General features: G+C 45.3%; 1 protein-coding gene across 2 annotated transcripts in view; it reads left to right on the forward strand.

Annotated features, from left to right (window-relative positions):
• The window catches only part of SHISA7 (shisa family member 7), a 299,202-nt gene that overhangs the window by 188,025 nt on the left and 92,310 nt on the right, over window positions 1-18,867 (forward strand). For both annotated transcript variants that reach the window (XM_082274062.1, XM_082274063.1), the window contains exon 2: window positions 15,049-15,829. In XM_082274062.1, coding sequence (XP_082130188.1) covers window positions 15,273-15,829 — 557 coding nt within the window. In that variant the 5' untranslated portion in view covers window positions 15,049-15,272. The remainder of the gene's footprint in view (window positions 1-15,048; window positions 15,830-18,867) is intronic.

Below are 18,867 nucleotides of genomic sequence, written 5' to 3' on the forward strand. Positions count from 1 at the left end.
ATCCCTGGTGGCCAGGCCATGGTGGGCATCCCTGGGGTCAAGGGTGGGCATCCCTGGTGGTTCTAGTGGCACCAAGGGTCTGCACTGGTACGAACTGTCAGGCACGAACTGAGGAAAGCCGATCAACCGCATATTTACTATGTGACCAGCTGTGATTGGACACAGCTGATCACATGGTAAAGAGCCTACATCAGTAGGCTCTTTACCGAGATCGGAGATGCGGTGTGTCAGAGTGACACACCGCAGCACCGATCTCCGCATAGGGCATTATCCTGCCGCCGTCATATGTCGTCCGATCAGGACAATGTGACCACCTTCCCACCATCGTTTGCCTATAGGGCGGGCAGTGGTTAAGGTATATTAAAAAAAAAAAAAAACATTTTGGCTTTAACCACTTAAGCCCCAGCCCTATTTCGGACACTTTTTGTTTACAAGTTAAAATCAGTATTTTTTCCTAGAAAACTACTTAGAACCCCCAAACATTATATATATATATATATATATATATATATATATATATATATTTTTTTTAGCAAAGACTCTGGAGAAAAAATGTCGGTCATTGCAATATTTTTTGTCACATGGTATTTGCGCAGCGGTCTTTAAAACGCCATTTCTTTGGAAAAATTACGAAAAAATCACACTTCACTGCATTTAAAAAATACTAAACAGTAAAGTTAGCCCATTTTTTTATATATATTGTGAAAGATGATGTCACGCCGAGTAAATAGATACCCAACATGTTACGGTTTAAAATTGCGCACACCCATGGAATAGCGACAAACTACGGTCAATAGTAATCTCAACAGGCGACGTTTTAAAATGTTTTAACGGTTACCAGTTTAGAGTTAGAGTGTAGCTCTTTTTTTCAAATTATTGCTCACACTCTTCATTCGCGGCTCGACTTCCGTATACGTTTTCTTTCGTGTGCAAGCTAACGGTGACGGGGGAGGCTAAAGTTTTTTTTTTTTTACTATTCATTTTATTTTTATTTTTAACTTTATTACAGGTATTTAAAAAAAAAAAATCTGATAACTTTTATTGCTGTCACAAGCAATGTAAACATCCCTTGTGACACCAATATATAGTGACAGGTACTCTTTATGGAGGGATCGAGGGTCTAAAAGACCCTCGATCCCTCCACTACACTTCCATGTATTCAAAACACCGAAAACTTTTTTGAATACAGTCGTTTTTTAAATCTGCCGCCTCTTGCAGCAGAGTAACCCGGAAGTGACGTCATGGACGCCGCCTCCGGGTTACGCCATCGGAGACCCAATTGAAGCCGCTTCCGTGGACGTACCGGCTGGGTGCTTGGGGCTCCCGGTGGGACAGGAGGCCCGGGCAAAGTCACGGAAGGCAGCGGGAGGGGGGGGGGGTTGTCCCCTTCCGCTCACCTGGGTAACGATCGAGCGGCTCCCGAGTCGTATCGGTCCTTACGGACGGAAAGCCGACCGTCGGCTGTAAACCACAGTAACGGGATGGTGCCTCTAGCTAGAGGCATCATCCCGGTATAACCCTGCAAAGTCTGCCGACGTACCCCTACGTCACTTTGCGGTAAGTGGTTAAACCACTTTTTTCTCTCATTTGGTCTGTGAAAACATCCTATTTAAAGTGTTTTCTTGTATCTTTTAAATAAGTGCAAAAAAATACCTGTTGATTCTTGAGAACTGATAATTATGCTCTCTGCTTCTTTTAACTCTTACCAGTGAGCATTGTTCACAGCTCTTTCTCTAGACCACAGAACACCTCCCCCTATGTTATGGAGGTGAGGAGAAAGGGTGATGTTCTGTAGTTCTAAACCTTTTCCTCTCCCAGGGTGGCAACACTGCTCCACCATAGATACAGTACAGTGAGTGAGTCATCCCAGGACAGGAAGTGTTTTGGGACAACAGAACACCTCTCCCTTTCCTCTTCTATATAACATAATATATATTGCAGCTTACCAGTCCTTATATGTGGTGGCTGCATTTGTTTTGTTTTTGCAGGCTTTTACCTTTAATTTACCTGACTATTCTGAAAGTAACACACTTCATATCCTAGAGTGACAAGTTTCACTTACCATTCTGTATCCAACAAGGAGCAGTGTGGCCAAACTAGGCTGTTTGTCTGCTTTGGACTACAAACACCTTCCCCTTTCCTCATTTCCATCACAACATGGGAGGGGAGATCTGTAGTTCAAAGGAGAAAATTTGGATGACATAAAAATGGTTTAAAATATACAGTATATAAAGCAGAAACAGTTTTCTTATCATTTTGAATAGAGTTTGTTGAAGACTAAAACCAATGTCAGCTTCCTTTCCATCTCTGTCTTTTTAGGCAGATTTCCCTTCACCTCCTGTCCCAGAAACTCAACAGAAAGTGAAGATATCTTTCCAATATGGGGTATATCCCTTCTCAGACAGTTTTCAGGTGTGTAGGACTCCTTATCAGAAGAGTTCCTTTCTATTCACGTTCTAGTGCCAACTCAAAATGTTGGATTTACCCTCACTGTCATTCCCGGTGACATTGGAGATCAGTACAGTTGGAGAGTGAATCTCCTTCACCCTCCTTTACAGGGGATGCAAAGAGCAATAACAATCTTTAGTTTTACTTTAGAGGCTAAGTGCAGCCAAACAACAGAAAAATCAGCACAAGGGACATAACTTTCAATAAGGAAACCTCTTATGTTAGATGAAATCCTCTATCAATGATCCCACACGTGCAATTTTCTGAGGTGGTAGGGGTTAATAAAACTAAAGGGCTGTCACAGGCTTGCATCAAGTGAGCCCAACTATTGTATGCAGGGCTGCTGATAGGAATGATGGGGCCCTGTACAGCCTACCTGATGGGGCCCCCTTCAACCCCATCCATGTCCCCGCCTCAAAACAAAATGCAGGTTTGTCACCGTTTACATATACGTGCGGGACCAAAGTGCATGTTTGCAATTACACATGAGCAAGGGGGGATGGGGGCTTTAAAAAGGTTTTACATTATATTTTATTATTTATGTTATTACATTTTTTTACACTGTATTTTACATTTTTCAAAATCTTTTTTATTGCTATCAGAAAGGATAAATAACATTTCTTGTGATAGCATGGGCCATGACAGGTCCTCTTTTTGGAGATATATGGGGTCTCTTATACCCCATGTCTCTCCTCTGGCCTCCAAAGCATCTGATCAAACCAAGATCAGAGTGATCAGATGCCTGTTCAAACCGGTAATGGCTTGATTACATAAAACAGAAACCAAAAATGATGAAATCCACAACACCTGTAAAAGTAATCCAGTGACTTTTTAGCCACTAGGATTACTTATACTTTGTGCAAGGTGACTGGGGCTATAATGCTGCAGGGATGACCAAGATATCACCCTTCCAATCCAGGGACGTGCTGGTGTTCTGTCAGAATACCGCTACCTATCAGATTCTGCTACCAAATGTGACGTAGGGACTAGAGCAACTTACTGCGCATGCAGCATGCGTTCCAACATGGCCACTATGCGCTCCAATAGGTTTCCTAAGGTGAAAGAACAGGAAGCAGCGGCGGACATCTTCTTACTCCCACACAAGTCTTGAATTTTACATTTATTTTAGCAGTAAACTCACCTTATAGAATAAATAACAGCATTATATTTGTATTATTGTATTCTAGTACGTATAGCGAGAAACCTGCAGGTAGAAGGTGGTGATGGTCATCTTGGTACACCCCGCACTGTTTAGCGTCAAACTGATTATATAGTGAAATAGACTATTTCACTCGGTCGCGGTGAAATAGTCTATTTTAGTATATAAGGTGAGTTTACTGCTAAAATAAATGTAAAATTCAAGACTTGCGTGGGTGTAAGAAGATGTCCGCCGCTGCTTCATGTTCTGTCACATTAGGAAACCTATCGGAATGCATAGCGGCCATGTTGGAACTCATGCGCAGTAAGTTTTTCTAGTCCGTACGTCACCGGTAGCAGAATCTGATAGATAGCGCTATTCTGACAGAACACCGATCCATCAATGAGCGGGAAGCGGTTAAAGGGGAGTTTGTTTGACTGCACATGTTTACTGTCCCCGAAACGCAAGTTTAAAGTAGCATCTCACTGTGTCCTATGATCATCAGCATGAAAATCACACAGGCTGCAGGTGTCACAGTGTCACATGGCTGCTGGGGGTGCTGAATTTATTATGCAGTAACACTCAGTACAGCCATAGCTTAATAACGTCAGCACCCCCAGCAGCCATGTGACACTGTGAAAAGGCACCTGCAGCCTGTGTAATTTTCATGCTGATGATCATAGGACACAGTGAGGACCCTATCTTCTGTTCTTCACTCACTGTGTCCAATGCAGCCAAGCTGTCCTCCTGCTGCTCCCTGTCAGCTGTTGAGCCGTCTGCCGCCTTACATCACTCTCGGCACCTGAGTACAGGAGGCGGGGCTGAGCAGAGCAGCATTATTATATCCCTCCGCCAGGCAAGGCAGTGGACAGCAGCAGCCAGGACTGTATGGCAGCAAATCAATATGGGACTGCACGCTATGTATACATGCGCCCCCAAAAATAAAATAAAAAGTCCTGCCACTGCACTCACCTTCTGGGCCCTTCTGTTGATATTAGAGGACCCAGGAAAATGTAATTACAGCCCCCAAGAAAGTAAAAATTAGAAAAAAGTTTAGAAGAACCTATTTTTTTTTTTAACATGCAGAAATTAAGTGTGATGCTGGCTGAGCCCCTTGTATAGCTGATGGAGCCCAGGCCTGATACAACAGGGCCGGTTGTACTGCCCTATCAGCGGCCCTGATTGTATGCCCATCCTTTCCGCCCAGCCATGTGATGCTGCATGTGAGGGTAATGCTATTTGCATTTGGAATCTGTTGCTGTCAACTCTCAATATGAGAACCAAAGAGCTGTCACTATCAGTGAAGCAAGCCATCATTAGGCTGAAAAAATAAAACAAACCCATCAGAGAGACAGCAAAAACATTAGGTGTGGCCAAACCAACTGTTTTGAACATCCTTTAAAAAGAAAGAACGCACCGGTGAGCTCAGCAACACCAAAAGACCCGGAAGACCACGGAAAACAACTGTGGTGGATGACCGAAGAATTATTTCCCTGGTGAAGAAAACACCCTTCACAACAGTTGGCCAGATCAAGAACACTCTCCAGGAGGTAGGTGTATGTGTGTCAAAGTCAACAATCAAGAGAAGACTTCACCAGAGTGAATACAGAGGGTTCACCACAAGATGTAAAACATTGGTGAGCCTCAAAAACAGGAAGGCCAGATTAGAGTTTGCCAAACAACATCTAAAAAAAGCCTTCACGGGGGCGTGGCCGAACCGCGGATGTGATAGGACGTGTGCACCGCTAGCTCTGCCGAGACTCCTGCAAACTATCCTGCTAACCGCCTGATCCGACACCCTACCTACCTCCGGTGGACCTCAGGACCTGCCTTACCACCCGTGGAACACTGGTGAGTCACTCCGATATGGCCAAACGCTCAAAAGATGGGAAAGCTGCCCCCGCCATGCCGGCCCAAGATGGCGCTCCCCTGCAGTGCGCCTCCCAAAGGGAGAAATACATGGAAAGCTGTTCGCCAAGCCGGCTCCTCGGGACCATCCCTCGTCTACCGGGGCCTCACCAAGTGTGTCCCCTGGCTCACATTCCGATGCCGATGACACAGTGCCACTGGGGGAACTATCAGGGCAGCTTAATGACTGGGATTCGGCCTGTGCAGACCAGGCCCGGCTGCAATCATCCCCCTTGCCTGACTCTGAGCCCACCCTTCGAGATGTGATGGCTGCTGTGACCACCTGCAATACTTCCATTACGGCCTTGACGGCTGAATTAAAAGGGGTCAAGGCAGAAATATCATTCATGCGCCATGACATGCAGAAATTAAGGGAGAGAACATCAGCTGTGGAGGGTCGGGTTAGCTCCCTGGAGGATGACATGGCCCCCCTAAAACAGGAGGTCAAACATACTGCCCTGCTATCTGCACAACAGGCTGCCAGAATAGACGACCTGGAGAACAGGATGAGAAGGAGTAACATCAGAGCGATTGGCATCCCAGAAAAAGCTGAGGGAAAGAACCCTGTTGCTTTCATTGAACATTGGCTCACCTCAACATTTGGGCAGGATTCCTTTACCCCCATGTTCTCCGTGGAGCAAGCTCACAGAGTACCCATGCGCCCTCTTCCCCCGGGTGCCCCCCCTCGCACCTTTATCTTCAAACTTCTCAACTACAAAGATAGAGACACTATCCTCTCCAAGGCACGAGGTATGCAAGGGCAACTAGCCATTGATAATGCAAAAATTTCTCTATTCCCTGACTACTCTGCGGAAGTACAGAAACAACGGGCTAAATTTGGAGACGTGAAAAGAAGGCTCAGGGATCTGAATCTCCAATATGCTATGCTGTATCCTTCCAAACTTAGAGTCCTTGCTAGAGATGAGGCCCTGTTTTTTGACAAACCTACTTCTGCTGCACAATGGCTGTACGCTAACGGCAAGGCACTCAGGGCGGCAGCTTCACCCAGACACGGGCTCCGTAAATAATCCTCTATTGCTAATGGCACTTTGAACCGCTCCATCTATGGGTCTGCGAAGTTGCTTGGAAGAATGGACTAGTCGTTTCAGTTAAACTCCTGGGTAGGCGGACGCCACCCTGTAACACCTACTGATATAAGTTCAGAACTGTTCACTGTTCTTGAGGAAATTACTATGCCAACTGTAGTCCCTCACTGGTTGGACGAACCCCCAATGCCTTTCCCCTGTCCCTTCACGTGGCAGACGTGAATCCCCCTTGTGCCCCTGCTTCCCCTTTATCTAAGTTTGTCTTCACTGCACTACCTCCATCCTGTATTGAGTGCCATCACACTGCAACACTCTGGCCATCACTGTTGCTGATCTTTGTGCCACTCCAATCGTGGAGCGGGACTTACTCTCTTCCTATCTGAACCGGTTTGACCTCCTGGATGCTCCCCACGACACAGCCCCTGCATGGAATGTGCGGTGGCGGCCTGTATACTATCAATCAGGTCTTCCTATGAAAATCCTACTGTTGAACTGCACCTGCAACTATCCCATGGATGACACTGTGTGTATACTAACCTGGAATGTCAGGGGCCTCAACAACCCCATTAAAAGGACGGCAGTTCTCAGAAACGTTAAGAAACTGCAGGCTGATATTGTGTGCCTGCAGGAGACCCATATACCTCCGAATGTCGTGCCTACCTTGGCGCCCAGTATGTTTAGTCATCAATATCATTCTGTCTATTCTAGCTATTCTAGAGGGGTTTACATACTGGTTAGAAAAGGTTTACAATTTACATGCTCCCACACTGTGATTGACACAGCTGGTCATTTTGTTGTTCTGCTGTGTCAGGTGGTGGGACTGACCTGCGTACTTGTTGCGGTCTATGTCCCACCCCCTTACTCAGTTGGGGTGATCGGACTTATTTTGGAACAGGTGGCCAAGTTCCCGGATGTCCCCTTGTTGATGTTGGGAGATTATAATACATTACTGGATACCAAACAGGATAGATTTGCTCTGCGCTCAGGGGATCCCTTGGCGACGGTGGGCCTGACACCCTTCGCCCGCCTGACAGGGGAGCTCGGACTGACGGACGTATGGAGGATGGGACATCCGGGGGTGAGGCAGTTTTCTTGCTTTTCGGCTGCTCCCTCTGGCTTATCCTGGATTGACATGGGGCTGGCAATGACCGTCTATTGCCCTTGGTAGTTTTGGCGGGCTACGAGCCGAGGTTGGTCTCTGACCATTCCCCGCTCTGGGTTCGCGTGGCCCTCCCTGCTAAGCGGGGCAAGCCTCTGTAGAAACTTAATGCATTTTGGCTGACACTTTTCCCTAGCCCTGACCCCTTACCGCCTCAGTTGACCTCCTTTTCGGCACAAAATCTGCATACTGCTGAGATTGGGGTGGTGTGGGATGCGGCTAAAGCATTTATGAGAGGGCAATTTATTTGCATAATTAACAAGGTAAAAACTAACACGAAGGAATGGGAAACTACGGAACTGGCAGAAGTAGTTAGGACGGAGGCTTCCTATATTGATAGACCATCCGAGGACACTCGCAGACCCTGTCTAATACAGTGTCGCTACAGCGGGCGGAGAATAAACGGTTCCTACTGCAGCAGAGGTACTTTGAGGAGGGGGAGAACACCGGACATATGTTGGCTATGATGGTGTGGGCCCAACAGCTGGAACCTTTCATTCCCATAATTACAGACTCTCAGGGAGCCCAGGGGCATGCCACATCTGACATAGGGAGAGTCTTATGTGACTTTTTTACGGACCTCTATTCTTCCAAGGTTCCGGCAGATATCCATGAAATTGAGAATTTCCTGGGTGACTGTGGGCTGCCTACTCTCTCGGCCTCGGACGTGGCTCTGCTTAGTGCTCCCCTGACGGAGGACGACATACACACTGCTCTGTAATCCGCTCAGAACGGTATTCTCCGGGGGCTGATGGCATTCCTTGGAGGTTTATGGACGGTATGCGGAGCAATTAGTGCCCCTGTTGCTCCAGGTCTATAACACGGCATTTTGGGAGGGGAGGTTGCCCACATCTATGTCTGAGGCTATTATTGTCCTTATTCTGAAACCTGACAAAGACCCGACCTTGGCTGACTCCTACAGACCCATATCCCTTCTCACGGTGGATGTTAAAATCTTGGCCAAAATTCTAGCGTCTAGGCTTTCCCAAGTCATCCACAAGATTATACACAGAGACCAGTCTGAACCTTCAGGTACTGGTAATTAACCCAGGTAATAGAGCGATTTTTTCATTGGATGCCGCTAAGGCATTCGACAGTGTTGAATGTAAATACTTTTGGGCAGTGCTTCGTTGCTTTGGGGTGGGTGAGACCTTTCTTAAGTGGGTGCAAGTCCTTTACACTAGCCCTACAGCTAGATTGCGATTCAATGGTGAGCTGTCTGAACCCTTCCGTCTGCATAGAGGTACCCGTCAGGGCTGCCCGCTATCTCCATTGCTGTTCGCCATGGCTCTGGAGCCCTTAGCGGCGCGGGTTCGTGCCTCTCCTGGGATTGTGGGTTTCAGACGGGCACCCGTATGGATGTTGTCTCATTGTACGCAGATGACACCCTGCTTTATCCAGGTGACACTCAGGACTCCCTTCGTGCAGTAATGTCCCTTATAGATTATTTTGGCTCGCTTTCAGGATTCTCCATCAACTGGGACAGTGCTGATGCCCCTGGAACCTCTCTCCGCCCTCTCCCAGTATGCGCTGCATCGGTGAGAGTGGTGGACAGAATTAAATACTTGGGGATACAGGTGTCCCCAGACCCTGCCAGCTATCTGGAATTGAACCTGGTACCTCTGCTGCAGAGATTCCGCTCCAAGTGCACGAGTTGGTGCAAACTGCCATTGTCGGTTGCTGGTCGTATCAACCTAATTAAGATGGTGTGGGCTCCTCAGCTCCTGTACATCTTCCACAATGCTCCTGTGTGGACACCTAGGAGGTGTCCCGTAGGATTGAATCTCAGTTTCGAGAGCTTATATGGTGTAAAAAAGTAGCCAGAATTAAACTAAATACCCTTCAAATGGGAAAAGATAGTGGCGAGCTGGCGGTGCCGGATCCCCGGGTATATTTCCTGGCCTCTCAGGTTCAACACATGGGAGGCTGGGGGAAACTGGACTCATCGGACCCTATTGGAGCCTTGTTGGTTCCGGTGGATTCTCCTCACCCAGTGCTTGTCCATTTGGAGGTGGGATTCACACATTTACAGGCAGGTATACCAATGATTGTCCTCCTCTGGATGGTGCGGCGCTGTGTCAAGGGGATGCTCCAAGTAGGGGGCTTCCTTCCGGAGACCCCAATCTGTCAGAATCGGAATTATAGGGAGTTGTGCCGTTTGGAAGGTGCGGATATTTGGAAAATGTCAGGGGTATGTTTCATGACACAGCTCTTCAGAGCACAGGTTTTGAAATCTTTCCAGGAATTGCAACGAGAATTTAATATCCCCAGACAGCATTTCTTTAGATATTTGCAGCTAAGACATGCCATTTCCGCCCAAGTCAGGATCTATACACTGCAACTCACCCCCCACAGACTGGTGGGAGATGTATTGCAGGCCTCTGATAAGAAGGGTATGATCTCTGACATATATGCTGCCTTGTTGGGCTCCATACAAGACTCGGCCACCCTCCCGGCCAGGGTGGCCTGGGAGGGTGATCTTGGTCCCATTGATGGAGAGACATGGGAGCTGTGCCTTTCCTCAATTCCCTTGGTCTCGGTCTCGGCCTCACAAAAGGTTTCTCATCTCTTCCTGTTCCATAGAGCATATAGAACACCTGTTCGACTGCACCGCTGGGGCCGTAGACCCAGCCCCCTTTGTCCGAAATGTGAGAGAGAACAGAAAACTCTGATAAATATGCTGTGGTGATGCCCCCAAATTGTTCCGATACCGGTCAATGGTTATAGACACAATATCCAGAGTATATAACTTTCAGTTATTGCATGACCCTGTAGTCTGCTTGGAGCCCTGGAGGTGGAATCCTTGACCCCTACTGCCCATGTAGCTATTCTTAGGTTGCTGTACGTGGCACGGAAGCTTATTGCTAGATACTGGATCTCCCCCAGGGTCCCAACTGTAAGACAATGGATTGCACAGGTCAATAATTCCTTAATTAGAGAAAAATTAACATATCAACATAGGAAGGCCCACAAGGAGTTCTTCTCACTCTGGCAGCCCTGGCTGGATGACCCAGCTCTGGCTCTCCCGCAATTGGTAATGCATAGGCTCCTAGAGGGTTGAACTGGGTCAGAGGCGTAACTAGAACCTTCAGGGCCCCGATGCAAGAAACCATGAAGGGCCCCCCAGACCCCTGACGGGGCCCTTCCCTTCAAGCCCGGGGCTCTTCCCACTACTCCTGGGGCTCTTTACTCTCGTTGCATGGCCTTTTATTATGGTCCCGCAGCAGTATCCTTTCACAAGTTCTGCAGTGGGCCCCCTTCCTGCAATCTTGGGGCCTCCCCACAGTGGTGCAATGCCAGGGCCCGGTCGCAAGTGTGACCTTTGAGATCCTGGAAGTTCACCCACTGGTTTGCTACCGGGCCCCCTGGAGCATGGGGCCCGGTAGCAATTGCAACCCCTGCAACCCCTGTAGTTACGCCCCTGAACTGGGTACATTCAGAGTGTTGCAGATGGCTGTATGCAGTGAAGTGTCTTTCTTTCCCCCCTCTTTTCTTCTCTTTGGTTTCTTCTAACCCTTTTTCCCGTACCTTTCCCCTCCCTCCCTTATCTGCCTTCACTTTACCCGTACCCCACCGTCCTTTACTACGTTTCTAAATATTTCGGAAGTTTTCTAAGGTTATAGTTTATAGCAATGAGCCTGCAGTGCATGTAGCTATGACGTGTATATTGACTCCTGGATGTGGTATTCCTTTTGAGGATAAACTTTTTCACTGCTGTAGAACACACATAGTATAACTTCTGAGTTTCGCTTGAGTTTGAATGATTTGTCTTTTTTGCTCTGTGGATTATTATACGTGCATTGTACTCATGTATAGTGGAAAGTCTTGTCTGTATTCTATATATGGTGATTGTACAATGTTCTGCTTACTCTCAATAAAAGTTTTATTTTTCTTGAAAAAAAAAAAAGCCTTCACAGTTCTGGAACAACATCCTATAAACAGATGAGACCAAGATCAACTTGTACCAGAGTGATGGGAGGAGAAGAGTATGGAGAAGGAAAGGATCTGCTCATGATCCAAAGCATACCACCTCATCAGTGAAGCATGGTGGTGGTAGTGCCATGCCGTGGGCATGTATAGCTGCCAATGGAACTGGTTCTCTTGTACTTATTGATGATGTGACTGCTGACAAAAGCAGCAGGATGAATTCTGAAGTGTTTCAAGCAATATTATCTGCTCATATTTAGCCAAATGCTTCAGAACTCATTGGACGGCGCTTCACAGTGCAGATGGACAATGACCCGAGGCATACTGCAAAAGTAACCAAAGAGTTTTTTAAGAGAAAGAAGTGGAATGTTATGCAATGGCCAAGTCAATCACCTGACCTGAATCCGAGTGAGCATGCATTTCACTTGCTGAAGACAAAACTGAAGGAAAAATGCCCCAAGAACGAGCAGGAACTGAAGACAGTTGCAGTAGAGGCCTGGCAGAGCATCACCAGGGATAAAACCCAGCGTCTGGTGATGTCTATGCATTCCAGACTTCAGGCTGTAATTGACTGCAAAGGATTTGCAACCAAGTATTAAAAAGTGAAAGCTTGATTTATGATTGTTAATCTGTCCCATTACTTTTGGTCCCTTAAAAAGTGGGAGGCAAATATACAAACTGTTGTTATTCCTACACCGTTCTCCTGATTTGGATGTAAATACCCTCAAATTAAAGCTGAAAGTCTGAAGTTCAAGCAAATCCATTGTGGTGGTGTATAGAGCCAAAAAAAATTTGAATTGTGTTGATGTCCCAATATTTATAGACCTGACTGTATGTAGGCATCAGCAGGACATAGGACTGGGTATCACTAAAGTAAATGACTGGGCATTAGCAGGGCAAAGGACTGGGAATCAGCAGGGCAGTGGAGAGGAGTCAGTAGGCCGCAGTACTTGGATCAACAGGGCAGAGGCCATGGATCAGCATGGCAGAGGCCAGGGGACACCAGGGTGAAGTACAGGGGGGGGGTCAGGAGCATTCATGGTACAGTACAGGGGGTCAGGAAAGCAAAGGGCACAATGCAGGGTGTGAGGAGGGCACAGTACAAGGGGTCAGGGGGGGATAGTACAGGGGGGTGGGAAGCTGCCATGACAGGTCTACCAGTTCTGATGTGATGATCCCCATTGGCCTTCTATCTAGTCCACCCCACATAACATACACACTACAAATGCTTGGAATGGATGGAAGTGGAGGGCCAATGGGGATTGGCACAGTGCACTAAGGCATATCGTATCCTTGTGCTGCTCTATAGATAGGGAAGGTGCAGTTTTGGCTGAAGGTTGGCAATGCTGGAGAAGCAAACGTGATCCACGTGGTGTCACCTGGGTAGATTGTGTTTGATGGGTGTTGCACACTGATGCTCTGTACACACATGGGAGAGTATCTGTGAGCTGTGTTATCTTGATGAGTCCAATTTCTCAGTAGGTCAGTGCTACATGAAAAAGGAGATCTTCTCCTTTCTCAGCTAAGAGCACTTTACTTCTATGCTAACTACAGCCAAACTTAGCTTCGCAGCCACCCTACCTCTTGGTGAGCTTACCTCTGCACCCTCACTCTTCTGCTCAGCTCACACAGGCAGATCACATGCGATACACCATACAAAGAAGGCCGATCTTGCAGCCAATCATGTGGGCACCCCCCTTCATGGCAACATTGAGAATGTCAGAGATGTCCCTCCTGATGTGTAAACATGCAGGCGGGAGGGTGGCCTCACAGGCAGCAATTGGAAGCCGCATTCCAGCTGCGGACGATGTCCGCAGACTGGGCTGGCCAGCTGGGAAACATGAGCCACATGGAGTATGCGCATTGCGGGGCAGCAGAGTGCCTGGCTGGGTAAATAGAAGAGATGGAGAGAGCCGGCCGGGATTCAATTTGCCACCCATCTCCAAGTGCTGCCTGGGTCCCATGGTCCCAGCAGGACTCATTGTAGGGCTGGCCCTGCCCCCACCCTCCTCAGGCCCCTGTTCTGCACTTCCATGTGAAAAGAAAACAGTTCATGCGTAGACCTGCCATCAGTCATTTCCAGGCATCTGGGAGTTATCAGAGACCAGTGGTCCATCTGTGTGCTAGTTTCTGGTTGATGGTCCCTGGGGTACCCTGCAACTTTTGCATTTGTGCGCTAAGTAACACACTGCCTTTTGGGATAGCTGTGACCTAGCAACCACAGGAGGCATGCAAATGAGAAGAAAACTGGTCGCACACCGCAGTTGTAATCCAAGAAGGTCCTTTATTCTTCAGACATGGGGCAATAGTGCAGGATAGGCTACAGTTGACACATTTTACATGGCGGATTGCTTAGTCATAACCCCAAGAGGCAGCGGGGCCCGGCCTAAGCCATAAACCTGAAAGTGCTACACATTTTAAGTATTTGTGGCAGAGGGAAGGACAAAGTAAGACATTCGAGTTGAATTACTAAAATTGGAGACTGCAAAATCTGGTGCAGCTCTACTAAGAAACCAATCAGCTTGACTTTTTTTCTCAAAACTTAATTGAACAAGCTGAAGTTAGAAGCTGATTGGCTACCATGCACAGCTACACCAGATTTTGCACTCTGCAGTTTTAGCAAATCAACCACATTGTTGTTTAGGTGAGCTAAGTTCTACATTAAAGCAAATGTTTAATTTGGCCATTAATGGCAAAGCAACAGGTGAACTTTAATTTCCCCACCTCCTTTCCCAGCAGTATATACTTACCGTCCTTTTGTTTCCCAGGTGCTCTATTCAGCCACTAGGATGAAGGAAAGACTTTCCTGTGTAAGCCCTAGCTGAAACTCTAGTTGGAGCTTCCACAGGATTGACTATCTTCCTGGTCCAATATTTTCACCTCCAGCAACTAAAAGAAGCAATAAGGGAGTTAAGGAAAGCCAAATATATGCTTCCAAAGAACTGGAGTTTTAAAGCAAACCCATTGCCTTGACCTACATGGGCAAAGAACTGGTTTAATTATAGTTCTTCAGTCAATAAGTACCCACAAGTTGCCAAGAACTGCCCTATGACTATTGTGAGGTAAAAACAGCCCTGTCTGGTCTGTTCAACTAGAGCAGGGGTCTTCAAACTATGGCCCTCTAATTGTTCAAGAACTACAGTTCCCATCATGCCTAGTCATGTATGTGAAAGTCAGCATTTTACAATGCCTCATGGGATGTGTAGTTCTGCAACAGCTGGAGGGCCGTAGTTTGAGGATCCCTGAACTAGAGTATCACAACTCTATGAAATTAAGTTTTCAAATTATTCAACTGAATGTTTTTTTGCCTGTAGTCATAATGCCACTCAGATAAAAGTAAAAAGGTGTGAAGTATTATAAGACTCTTCAGAGTACATCAGTACTGTCTGCTTCTCTAATGTGTTCTTTCTGATTTCTTTCAGGATTTGTTTGGAGTCATTGTTTTTTGTAATGAAGACAACTTTTTATAAAGTTTATTAAAGCAAAAACAGAAGTCTGAAGTGAGTCCGAAGTACACAGACTTTCATTATTTGTCATGTGAAGACTTCTAAAGCACCACAGCCAAACAACAAAGGCCTCTTCCTTCATACATCAGAAAGAGAATTATATTTGTTACTGCCATTGGACCCTACAGTTCTGAACTGCCATGTATCATCTCTTGACAGTGTTGCTTAGTGTTACTCTGGATGCTCTTGGTGTGCACTCAGCACTTAGCGTTGGCAATGGCCAGAGTCAATGGCAGAAGAACCAAACCCAGGCAATGCCAATGCTTCTTGCACACATAAAAAGACCACAGGTATCCCAGAATACCTCATCAGGAAAGAGATGGATTGTACCAGAAATGTGCTATGGGTACTATGATGTGATGGGACAGTATGATGCCACCTTTAACTGTACCACGGGTACATATCGCTATTGCTGTGGCACTTGTCATTACCGTTTTTGTTGTGAGCATTATAGCAAGCGCTTGGACCAGGACAGCTGTAAAAACTATAACAGTCCTTTCTGGGCACACACAACCCAGCCTATTACCACCAGTGCTAACAGCAAGCTGAACAATAATGGACATGCTGACCAGACCAATAGCACCGTCTATGTCATCTGTGGTGTCATTAGTTTTACTCTAGCCGTGGCCATCGGAGCCAAGATTGCCTTTAATAAGGCCTCCCGACGTCCACGGGGTAGAGAGATTAATGTGCCCAGGTGAGCTGAGTAAATCATTGCCAGGAAATTATTTTTATTGCTTCATGCTAAGTCCTTATATGCATTTTCAGGGAAAAATATTGCACTTGGATAGGAGTTTTAGTTCCAGATGCATTACATGGTGATAAACTAGGATGCTGATGTGTTGGGTTCCTTTTGAACTGCATTCCTGAGAACAGTTGAGGTTGAAGATATACTGTATAAAATATATGAGATAGAAATGAGGCAATAAGCTAATATTTGACCTTACATGGCCTAAAAAATGCAAGAGATGGAATTAACTTGACAGCCTTGACACCGGGTACTTTGCACAGCTCATCTGCCATATACTGTTTATTAACAAATATGAAGCTCGCCATACACTGAGCGAATTTCATCTGGTTCCTGGTGAAGAAAGTGAAATTCGCTCAGTCAATGGCTCTGCTGGCCCTGCTCTGTTCAACAAAAGTCAATTGTTCAAATTACTTTTGTCAGAGGTGCCTGCTGGTACGGGTAGACAGCATACAATTTTTGGCTAAGCAGCATCTGCATCCAATCAGATGTTCAGGTATTTTGAAAGCCACCTTCGGCTATCAGAGTACAGTAGCCCAGTATGCTAAAAAGAAATATAACAGTAGTATAACATGGCCAGCTACAGAAAACAACACTTCTGTAAACTAGAAACTGGGCTTCATATGTTTCCCTGTAGTGTCTGGAAATGTTATATTGTACAGTACCTAAAATAGAACTATAGGCAAACTTTTTTTTTCATTTTGCATAGAGCAAGAGAGCTTTATAACCCCTGTCAGATTTTTTTCCCCCATTTGTGTCCCATTCAGGAGATTTCTCTCTACTCCCTGTCCCATAGCCAAACAGGAAATGAGAGGAAATCCCTGAAAACTAAGGGAATTTCTTAGGGAACCCCAGGTCACCAAAACTAGTGTCCCCATTGGAAGATTTCCCCTATATTAATTTTCTGGGGACAATCCAAAATTTGGGGATTTTCTTTTACTTTCAATGACAATGGTAAACAGTAGGAACCGTTACCAATTGCCGATAACTATCGCCAATATACACTTATTGGCCAAAGACATATGTATTACTTTTCGGGGGGGGCAACCCAAAATTTGGCATCTTCTCTTACTTTCACTTTCAATGATAATGGTAAGCAGGACAAACAGAGAGGATGAATCTCCCTAATGAGGGCACAGATAGCAATTAAAACATGACAGGGGTCTAATCCTCCTCCACTCTATTCAAAACTAAAAAACTTTTTGAATGGCAGTTCTCATATTTATGTTCTTTTAAATAAATCCTCAATGGAAGAAGTAAAGGAGCTGTCATTTATAACCTAACCTATCATTAATGACCTTCTTCTTTAAGTGCTAGATGCCTCACTCTTTCACTAATCCTTTGGTTTCAATGCGTTTGAATTTACTGACCTGCAACAAGTATGCAGAGCAAGAAAGTCAGGGGATTTTTAGAAGTTCCTATCTGTTTACTTGTAGCAGATCAATAAGTTAAGTATTAAAACAAGATCACCGTGACAGCTAGGGAAGAAGAAGTCAGAAATGTCAGCCTTTGTGTTTTTTAAGTGTCCTCACTGAACATAATTTTGATGTGGCTCCCCATGACCTCTTTTTTTACAGTATATGCTCATAACCAGTGGAAATGTTTTGCATGATAAGGGGTAATTCATTATTTCGGTATAGTATTTAGCAGATGATAAAGATATATCTCAGATGGACCTGATAATGTATTCTTGAATATTTAAAAAACAAAAACATAATTTGTTTGGAAAATATTTATATGCCGTCAGGGGGGTACTAGTAATAAATGCCCTCTTGGAGATAATTGACATAAGGTAAGCTACACCAGGGGCACTTGGTATATGCTGGTATTTAAAGAGATCAACACTTTAAAAACATATGCCTAAATGTATTTGTTCTGTACCTTTAGCTTTATCTAAACTCAACACGTTTGTTTTTTAGTTAAGGATAAATTAGTGAGGAGTGAGAACTCCCTACAGGTTTTTATTGCTGTCTATGTTCCCACTAGGGAGATTCACCCTGTCTCACCAGAGACACTGGTGGTGAGACAGGGTGAATCTCAAAGGAATTATTCCTAAAGGGACACCTATTTACCCACAGAGAAATTTTATAAATTGAACAGAGATGGCAGTTTTAACCATTCCCTGCTTTATAGATTATGAACGAAAAAAAAGTTTGACTTGTGGACTTTAAAAATCAGTTTCTAACAAATACACTTCTGAAAAGTATCTTTACAATATTTGAATAATGCGATTTATACATGCTATTTGCTACATTCCTTTTGACTGGGTTAATACAACAAAATGTTTAAACTTACAATTACAGTAAGCTAGAAAATATGTTTTTAGCTCCTTCCAGCTGCCGTCCTCCGGCTCTTTAAGTGAATCTAAAATTATAAATTACATTAAAATAAAATTAATTTAAATTTATAACTTTAATCTAAATTAAAGAAAAAATGAAAATAGTTAAATGGCATTCCACATTCCTAGCTATTGATTACCCCTGCCCTGCATACACCCCTTTATTGAGTGTGTATCAAAGCAACAGTTATATACACACTCATGTATCTCAACATCTGCTTTACAGGTAGCATTGGATCAAAAGATACAAGCACCACATGAAAATGTTGACATCCAAAAAAGAGGTTTTATTCCAAAAATGTAGTGAACTCAATAGCCAATTAATTTTGGGGGACTTTTACCCCCTTTTTAGTGCTTAAGAGATCAGCTGATAAGGACACAGGCTGTAGATGAAATTGAATGTCAATGTACGATGTAGCTCGGTCCCATTCATCAGCTGGTATGTGTTGCAACACCTTATCAGACCTTCTCGTAAGCCCTGATAAAGGGGACAAAGTGTGGCCCCCAAAACACATGGGTTATTAGGTTCACTACATGTAATATTCTGTTCCAAAAATTACATTCACATCCTGATGTTTCTATGTGAATTCCTCAGTGTACAGAAGCAGCCCACCCAGATGCTCCATACATCACCCAGATGCCCCACTGG

The sequence above is a fragment of the Pelophylax lessonae genome (assembly GCF_965119305.1).
Source record: "Pelophylax lessonae genome assembly, chromosome: 12".
NCBI classification, from domain to species: Eukaryota; Metazoa; Chordata; class Amphibia; order Anura; family Ranidae; genus Pelophylax; species Pelophylax lessonae.